This window comes from Littorina saxatilis, linkage group LG3 (assembly GCF_037325665.1).
Source record: "Littorina saxatilis isolate snail1 linkage group LG3, US_GU_Lsax_2.0, whole genome shotgun sequence".
Lineage (NCBI taxonomy): Eukaryota > Metazoa > Mollusca > Gastropoda > Littorinimorpha > Littorinidae > Littorina > Littorina saxatilis.
Window position 1 is genome coordinate 6,640,009 of NC_090247.1, and position 10,000 is coordinate 6,650,008.

Sequence of the window (10,000 nt, forward strand, 5' to 3'; positions counted from 1 at the left end):
GCTCCTGTGTTTAGGTTTATCAAGCGTGAGTACGCAAAACGTGTTTGTTCTCTCCTCTGTTGAAGCTGTGAGACATAATCGCCATTACGAGCTAGTCGTGTGACAGAGGGTTTTCTTGCACACTCGACTGCTGCTGTTTCACTCCGGCTAAAGCCGTCGTGAAACATCTACAGTCTCGTGTGCAAGAAAACTCTCTGTCACACGACTAGCTCGTAATAGCGGGTAATCTTAAATGGCCTGACATGACCTAATAGAATCTAATGTGATCTTATCCAATGTGTTAATCCATTCGAATCTAATTGGATCTAATCCCATCTAGTTGTAAGCCAGAATCAGAGAAGTACCACAATTTAATCTACTCTAATCCGATCCAATCCTATCCAATCCAATCATATCCAATCCAATCAAAGCCAATCAAAGCAAACCCAATCGAAACTAAACTAAGCTAAACCAAACTTGATTAACTTATTTCATACTACAGGGTGACCCAAACAATGCAACCCATAAACATGCAAATTACTTCTGCATCTGTCCCACGAACGACTTCATATTTAGTGTACATTATTTGCAGTTAATGCATGATCATTCCAACAAGTTTAAAATGTATAGGTCAAGTGGTCTGATTTTTGTGCTCTTTCGAAAAAAATGTCCAGTTTCAAGAATCGGCAAAAAAAGTAGGAGGTTTGACATTGAGCAGTACCTACTCCCAGCCAATTTAAACCTTCAAGACTTTTACCTTTAGGAATATCTGAAGGTCTAAGTATACAAAAACACCCCTGATCATTGGTGATCTGAACAAAATCAATTACAGCTAATCCGGAGACTATTTTCAGCGGATTCCTGAATTTGGATATATTTTTTGAAAGAGCACAAAAATCAGACCACTTCACTAATACTTTTGACACTTGGTGATAGGATTATGCATACACTGCAGTTAATGCACACCAAATATAAAAAAAAAGATGGAGACGTTTTGGGCATGTTTATGGGTTGTACTTTGTTTGGGTCACTCTGTACAATACAATACAATACCATATAATAACATACACAAACAATTTTTTGTTTGTTTGTTTGCTTAACGCCCAGCCGACCACGAGGGGCCATATCAGGGCGGTGCTGCTTTGACATTATAACGTGCGCCACACACAAGACAGAAGTCGCAGCACAGGCTTCATGTCTCACCCAGTCACATTATTCTGACACCGGACCAACCAGTCCTAGCACTAACCCCATAATGCCAGACGCCAGGCGGAGCAGCCACTAGATTGCCACTTTTAAAGTCTTAGGTATGACCCGGCCGGGGTTCGAACCCACGACCTCCCGATCACGGGGCGGACGCCTTACCACTAGGCCAACCGTGCGGGTCTACACAAACAATACAATGCAATGCAATACAATGCAATACAATGCAATACAATGCAATACAATACAATATACAATACAATGCAATGCAATGCAATGCAATACAATACTATACAAAACAATACAATACAATACAATGCAATACAATGCAATACAATACAATACAATACAATAGTAGTTTTCATTCACTTGTGATACAATACATTACAAAACAAAACAGTATAATACAATACCACACATAAAATACACTACACTACACTACACTACACTACAATACACTACAATACAATACAATGCAATGCAATACAATACAATACAATGCAATACGTATAGGTTACAACACGAGTGGTTTTTTATATGGCTTGTATTTCAGTCAAGACCCAGCGGATGAATATCATCGGGAGACACGAGCCTCTGGCGAGTGGCTCTCGATTGATATTCCCGCTGGGTCTTGACTGAAATACAAGCCATATAAAAAACCACGAGTGTTGTAATCTGTATATCCCATTCTACCATCAAACACAAAGTGTAGACTAATAGCGGCACTGTTGCGATCTGTGCAGGGTAAAACTGTTGCCAGCGAGACTTAGCCCTTTTGCAACCTTAAACTATGTGACCGTCGCTGAAAAAATAAAACGAATGAGTGCATCGATAAGTACGCGGTAACACTACTTTCAGACCATTTAAAAGCTTTAAGTAAAGGTTCATAAGTTGCAAGAAAGTCATGAAGTCGAATAGAAATTAATTTAGTTGAAGCGCACAATTCTTTTGTTTTGCGTTTCAGGTCGGCAGAACGGGCGAAACGGGTTTGGGACCAAGTCAAGTCAAGTCAAGTTTTATTCCAATAAAACCCCGTGAGGGTACATGGAAAATTAAAAAACACAATAAAAACACATTTCATTCAACACCAAATAAAAGGAACTAAAACAAAAAGAAATCAGACTATGTACAGAAAAGGGAGTTGAGGGGTGAGGGAGAGCAAAAACAATACAAGAAACAATTCAACAATAATAATAAATAATAATAATAATAATAATAATAATAATAATAATAATAATAATAATAATACTACTACTAATAATAAAACACTACAAGTGCAAAGTAATTACATACATTTCTTTACTATGGGAAATGGGGGGAAGGGAGAGGGGGGCGGGGTGATGGGTGGGTTAACATAAGGACAAAAATACTATTACAAACAACACAAAACAGATAACGGAGTATAAAGCTAACAGAGAATTAAATTTTACTCGCTTCTCAAACAGTCCATGACAAGTGTCATGAACTTTGCGAGTTTTAGCAATAAACTCTTTTTTGTAGTGGAAAAAAGCTCTCTGAATTTAACTGAATTGGGGCGGGCATAATAATAGCACCGTAACAACTGTTTTCTATAATTGGTAAAAAAAGGACATACAAAAATATAATGGAACTCGTCCCCAAGGTCACCTGATGAACATTTGTGACAGATTCTGTCTTGTCTAGGAATACCAAGAGTCCTACCTTTTTGTATAGGCAATTTATGATTCAGTGTTCTAAATTTTAAAACAGCGTTTGCTAAATTAACCGGCAGGATGGACAAGTACTTTTCAAACTCAAAATTCTCTTTATACATTCTATAATTATAATAAAACTCATTGTTATTTATTTCTGAATGCCAGGTTTGGACAAATTGGTCTTGTAGCCTATTTTTCATCAGTGCTTTGAAAGTATTAAAATAATCACCATCCGTTACATTATTGATAGTTTGATTGTGCCAAAAATCACTAAAGCCTAACTCATTTAGAACACCATGGACAGAAAGCAAAAATGTTGACTTGTATACACCAGATTCATACATTTTAAACAAAAAACGATATGTCACACAAGAAAGTTTGTCAGAACCATTAGAAAATGCAAGTTTGTACCAAAAATTCAACATACGACATTTCGCTTGAATACTTACAGGGAACTGACCTAATTCACCCAAAACCATGTTTGTTGGTGTTGATTTGCCAACTTTCAAAATCATCTTAAAAAATCGTATCTGTAATTTGTTAGCTAAATCAGACATGTAAGGGCACCATACTTCAGAACCGTAAAGTAAAATAGGGACCACAGTTTTTTCAAAGAGGTCAATTTGGACATCAAGAGGCAAAAACAGTTTTCTAGTTTTACGTAATAAAGCAAACATGGCCTTGGAGGCACGGTCATACAAATTCTTCTGTGCAACAGTAAATTTACCATTGTAGCTAAATTTAATACCCAGGTATTGAAAATCATACACAATATCAAGTTTCCGACCATTGAATGTAAATGTCGGAACTGTTCTTACTTTCCCTCTTGAGAAAATCATTACTTTTGTTTTAGTTACATTCAATTTCAAAAACCAATCTTTACAATATCTGTCCATAATATCTAGAGCGATCTGCAAGGATTCTGGCGATTCAGCAAAAATAACCGTATCGTCAGCATACAACAAAATGAACAACCCATACAGAACGTTGATATCACTGTTGTCACAGTTTACATTTTCGGATTCACGTCCTAAGGTATTTAGAGCTGACTCCCGATCAAAATAATTCTTCAGATCGTTTAAATATACGGAAAAAAGCAGGGGAGACAAGTTCTCACCTTGTCTCACACCGGCAGAACAAGAAAAAAAGTCAGACAACTTAGTGTTCCACTGTACACAGGACTTAGCTTTAGAGTACATATCTTGAACAATCGTCAACATCTTACCACGCACACCACAATTTAACAATTTCTGCCACAAAAAAGAGCGGTTAACAAGGTCAAAAGCCTTTTCATAGTCAACAAAAACACAGTACAATCTCTTCTTTTTAGACAGGAAAAAGTCTATTATAGCATTCAGGGTAAAAATATGATCAGTCACACTATGGTCGGAGCGAAAACCTGCTTGTTCTTCACCAATAGTGTTATTGGCATCAAAAAAATGAGTAAGGCGGTTGTTTAACAGACAGGTGAAAGCTTTTCCAAAACAGCTCAGGATGGAAATACCTCTATAGTTATTAGGATCATCCTTACTACCCTTATTCTTGAAAAGGGGCTTAATGACACCAATAGTCCAATCTTCGGGTACTTTGCCGGATACAAGGACTAAATTAAAAAACTTAGTAATAACTGACAAGAGATCTGCTGAAACATTCTTCAAAAATTCATTTGTTATAGTGTCTAAGCCACAAGCTTTATTATTTTTTAAGTTTCTGAGAGCAATTTTAACCTCTTCTTCAGTAAACAGGTCATTTAGTAAATATGTATTTATAGAAAAGGTACTTTGATCATTTTGCTGATCCGCAGAATTAGCATCATTGTCATCTGTCTTACCAAGACGTTTAAAATGCTCAAAAAATGCATCACAGGACCCATTTGGCTTTAATACTCGATTCAGAATTGATTCCACGTTGTTTTTCTCGAACGTGTGTAATTAGGCTTATTGACAGAGAAGCAAATTTTAGGGAACAAATATGTAGGTTTAGATTTAACCATTTGCTCCCTATTTGAAATGTATCTACGTGATAAACTGTTTTGCGAGTGTGTTTGCATGGATGAACTTAAACTGGTATGGGTGTGACACTGTGAGGAAAACGTGACCGACACGTCACCGCCGATTGATTGCATTTTGAAAGAATATGACTGGATTACGGAAAAATATGTGGACTTACTGCAGAGCCAGGCAAAAGAGTAGACTTGCTCGCAAAACACGTGAAACAGCCGATGTTTGATAGCTGAAGGCGCACACCAAAACACACTACCGACAGATTCTCAAAAGTCGTCTGCTAACGATGCAAGGGGAGGGTACTCGTGTTTTTGTTTTGGTTCGCTAGCATCTGGTTATCTTGTAAGTTGAATGTTCGGTTTTTTTCGACCTGCATTGCTTTCATAATGAAAGAAACTTTTGCTTATTGCATCTCATACATCAGATCAGTTCTGAGATTCATTTTTGCGTGCAACTGATATGGTTTTCTGAGCCGTGCAATACGATTTTAGAACTTCATACAATTGTGGCACATTGTTCGGCGCGAGGTCAAAGGTCGGGAGGAAAGTAGTCCTTTGCCCAAATCGGAATCTGCACTATCATGTATTTTTTGGAGTCCATGATGTATTTATTGAGCTATAAAAATACAACATATATACCCATACTGAAGTAACAGAGACAAAGAAGGGAGGTCATGGGATATAATACAATACAATACAATACAATACAATACAATACAATCCTATTGCAGAATCCGAGGACTACGACAAATACCCCGGATGGGAGAACCGAACTGAGGCGTTGGAAAATGGTGGTTACCGAATCAGCGAAGACGCCCTAAACAGTATGACTCATGTTGGATTGTGGATTTTATTTGTTAGCAATGAAATGTATAAGTTTATGTTGATGGCTCAGTGTGTGTGTGTGTGTGTGTATGTGCGTGTGTGTGTGTGTTGGGGTGTGTGTGTGTGTGTGTGTGTGTGTGTGTGTGTGTGTGTGTGTGTGTGTGTGTGTGTGTGTGTATGTGTGTGTGCGTGCCCGGGTTTCTGTTTCTACATCTGTCTGTCTGTCTGAAAATGTGTGTCTGTGCACTTGTTTATGTGTACACTATTTCTCGCTATGGTCGTACGAGACTGTTGCTCTGTTACTTCAAAGCAAAACCTTCAATATATGTCACTGCTTGCTTTTCTGGGTATAAGATTGTACCTTGTCAGCCCAATTTCTTATAATTAAGGTATCACTGTCGACGATCGGTGACACGTTTGCTTACACTCGACTCGAGTGCATTGCAACATTGATCTGTCTTCGAAGAAGGAACAGCTTATACTGCGGGTTGTTCCAGTTTTCCCACAGTATGAGAACTAATGTTGTTGTTTATCTTTGGACGAGTTAATTTAAAAATCATTACACTTCAAATTGGCTAGCAGTATGGGGATTTGTTATTGACGCTGGATAAGTGACGGAGATCTGCATTTCCACACTTCTGCCATACGATGTGGAAGAATGTGTTTTTCTTTGGGACAGCGACAAAGAAATGTACTTCAATTTCTCCCATGTTTGTATGGACGAAGGACTAGATACACAAAAACGTACCTGTAAAGTACTGTTAGGTAGACTAGTGCATCGTTAGTATTGTATATTTGTGACAAAGTGAACTCCACCAGCTCACAGAGTAAACACGTGAGTGTGTGTGTATGTGTGTGTGTGTATGTGTGTGTGTGTGCGTGTGTGTGTGTGTGTGCGTGTGTGTGTGTGTGTGTGTGTGCATCGTTAGTAAAGTATATTTTACGTGTTATACACAAGGGTTAGGCAGTGGGCCTTTGACAGTGACAATTGGAGACGAAGCGAACTGCACCAGCTCACAGGATAAATACTGCGATGGAGCACTGGAAGCGGGCAAAACATACTCGTAAGTGTAATGTCGCCATGTGTTTGCAGCATAATTGCACATTTAATTTGCTAAGGCTTTTTCCTTGAAATGGGAAAGAGTCTTGGAGTTGCGTATGCTGTTTGGTTCTGATTTTTTTTCAAATATATGTATTTTTTTTCAAATATATGTATTTTTTACACCCCCGGTATAGGGGTGTGTATAGGATTCGGTCGATGTGTTTGTTTGTTTGTGTGTGTGTTTGTGTTCGCATATAGATCTCAAGAATGAACGGACCGATCGTCACCAAACTTGGTGAACAGGTTCTATACATTCCTGAGACGGTCCTTACAAAAATTGGGACCAGTCAAACACACGGTTAGGGAGTTATTGGTGGATTAAGATTCTACAAGGACTTATAGAGGGACATATTAATGGTCAAAGGGAAATAACCTTCTCAGTTGGTGGCAGTGAGAATGGTTATTTCCCTTTGACCAACGTTGGTGTTTTTCCTACCTCGGAGGAATTTCTTGTTTTTTTATAGGGGGGGAGGGATTTATTTTAAATTTCACAAAAGCATCTGAAAACTTCCATTTTAGATTCCTCATGAAATATTGACAATATTTTGTTTTAATGCAAACGCGTACATACTTTTGTAGAGGTGAAACCGTTGAACTAATTTTAGAAACAGAAGTGTTGTTTGTGCAATATTCTGGTGTTCGGAAATAACTCTGTCTGGTTTGTAGTGGTTGTGAAAGAGTGAACACTCTTACTTTTGTTGAGGCAAACTTTCCCACGTGACATTACAGGCCAGTCACTAGCGAGGGGTGTTTCTGAAACACCTGGACAAGGAGCACGTGTAGAAAGCTTGCCTCACTAAAAGCAAGAGTATTCGCACTTTCAGAACCCATACAAATCTGACAGAGTTATTTGTGGAGTTCGTTACCGCCAGGATGTGTAATGGGTGTCTGTGAAAGTACCCCCTTCCTTTCTTTCCCGTGAAACCAACCGTGTTCACCTCCAAACATGTTTGAATTTTGTTTTCTTCTTTTTTTTCCCCCGTCTTTACACCTGTTCTTTGTCCCGTTGTGCTCTCACACCGCCCCGTCCCTGCATTCACTGCTCCATCCACATCTGAATTTCGTCCCGCTGCCAGACTTGTCGATTTTACAGACGCTCCGGGGGAGGGGGGATGTCGGGTCGCTGCGGTGGGCTGCTGAGTCACTTCGACGGTGTTCAGTAGTGGGTCTGTCCCGAGCTAACGGACGCAGCCCACTACCTACTATGCCCCCTACTAACGACATGACTGTTAAGTCGCGGAGCCAGACTGAGTGAGCGTCCCCTCCAGAGAGCATGTTTGAACTTTTTACACGGGATGAGAGGATATCCTTCCCATAGGACATGCAATCATTTATGTTTTTATTTATTTACTAATTATTTATATATTTTGTTTTTGTAAATGGACACTGATGTCTTTTATCCACAGGGTGTGGGTGTCTCTGTGCAACGAAGCGCACTGCGTGAGAGTTTTGCTCGTCGCAAACCAAACGACAGCTGCCACTCCAACCTTGGGTACACAATAATGTCTTCTTTATATCCCATTCCACTCCTCCAGCCATCAACGTTACTGAATTCCTGTTGTCTATCTGTTCTGCTTGAATTATGTTTTTCTGCGTACCTCATTAATTAAATAGCTCCTGACTACTCTGCCAAGACTGCAACATCGGCACAATGCTAACAGAACAACAAGACATCGATGCATGTATGAATCAATGAATCATTAAGTATTGAAATGAATAAAAACACAAAAAAACGTACTACAGAAATAAATAAAATATATACATTAATAAAGCCTTCCGACAGTGGCGTGACTGCAATGGAACTCACACAGCAACAAAAACAAATTGATTTATTCGTATGCGCGCGCGCGTGTGTGTGTGTGTGTGTTTCAGAAGAAGTGCTTGCACCGTGGAAGCTGGCAGGGATTCTGCTTGGAGTTTTCGGTGGGGCGATCCTCATCGGCGTGCTCCTCTGCTGTACCACTTTCCGCGACAAGTAATGTCTTTCTTTCTCTCTTCCTGTGCAGGTTGATTTATCTATTATTTGATTTGAAGTACTTTTTTCTTTGCTGATGTCATGTGTTGGGTACTTTGGGGATTTTTTTTTATCGGGGATACGGGTTAGGGGGATGGGGATGGAGGTAATTTGGTTATACTCTTTCTCTTGATCTCTCTGACAATTCCGAACAATGGTAACTTTTAACTATAATATTAATGAATTTATATCGAATTAATGTTGTACCATTTCCACTTCAGTGGGGATTGCATAAGGCAGTGCGGATTTTAAGAGTGATTACATAGACGTGCTTCCTCGCTTGTAGTAAACATATAGACATGTATGGTTCCAATTGGTTACTTCAATTATTAACATTAATTTTTTTAAAACAAGATCAGCATGTTTAGGGTCATGAGTATGAAGCATCATAGGGTAACAACATAATTATGTCTAACGTCAGTTGCGCACACACTTTTTTCACACAGGAAGTAAAAGGTGACCCCAAAAACACATGCCATTTATTAAAATGCTAATAACTCCTAAACTTCTACAGCACTACAAATTTGCTGTACAATGGCTTGAGATATGGGATGATAAGTTCACAGTTTGTACGTTAAATGTTCTGACTTTTATGCTCTTTCGGGAGAGAAAAATCCAAATTCTAGGACTGACGCAAAATTACGGGACCTGTCCCTCATTAGGGAGATTCAAAGGACAGCACGTTTCGTTTTGCAGCTCGTTTCGTTTGGTGAATGAGTCACCCCGCGAAACGGAACGTGAAACGAGACGGCATAGGCCGCAAACAAGATTTAGATGTATTCACGTTTCGTTTCGGAATGAAGGAAGGGCGATAAATCTTCAAGTGAAATTATCACGTCTGTCCTCGATCAGAATGGAAAAAAACAACCTAGGAGGTGGTCCAGAATCGGGCATACTTTGATTATTTTCAGTCCAAATAAATCACACAGACTTTGTTTATACAAAATCACATACGAAGCCAGAATAAAAATTCGATGCGATGACCTACTTGTGCTTCGCCATTTGCTTTCTTCACCATGACGTTGGATAAATGTACCAGGATCAGCACCCTTCAAAATATTTCAGTTCACAACAGTTGTCTACCTCCAATGAACACATTCTCAGCGCTGAAAGACTGTGAAAGGGTTGATGAATCTAGCAATGCATAAAATGGCCAACAAATAAAACTGTTAGTGTGCAAAAATACTCACAAAAGTTGACGA

The 10,000-nt window shown here is 39.1% G+C and overlaps 1 protein-coding gene across 1 annotated transcript in view; it reads left to right on the top strand.

The window, feature by feature from the left end:
- Positions 1 to 10,000, top strand: part of LOC138961484 (receptor-type tyrosine-protein phosphatase H-like) — a 64,615-nt gene that overhangs the window by 31,756 nt on the left and 22,859 nt on the right. The window contains exons 14-17 of the mRNA XM_070333137.1: positions 5,589 to 5,681; positions 6,641 to 6,746; positions 8,191 to 8,276; positions 8,657 to 8,759. Coding sequence (XP_070189238.1) covers positions 5,589 to 5,681; positions 6,641 to 6,746; positions 8,191 to 8,276; positions 8,657 to 8,759 — 388 coding nt within the window. The remainder of the gene's footprint in view (positions 1 to 5,588; positions 5,682 to 6,640; positions 6,747 to 8,190; positions 8,277 to 8,656; positions 8,760 to 10,000) is intronic.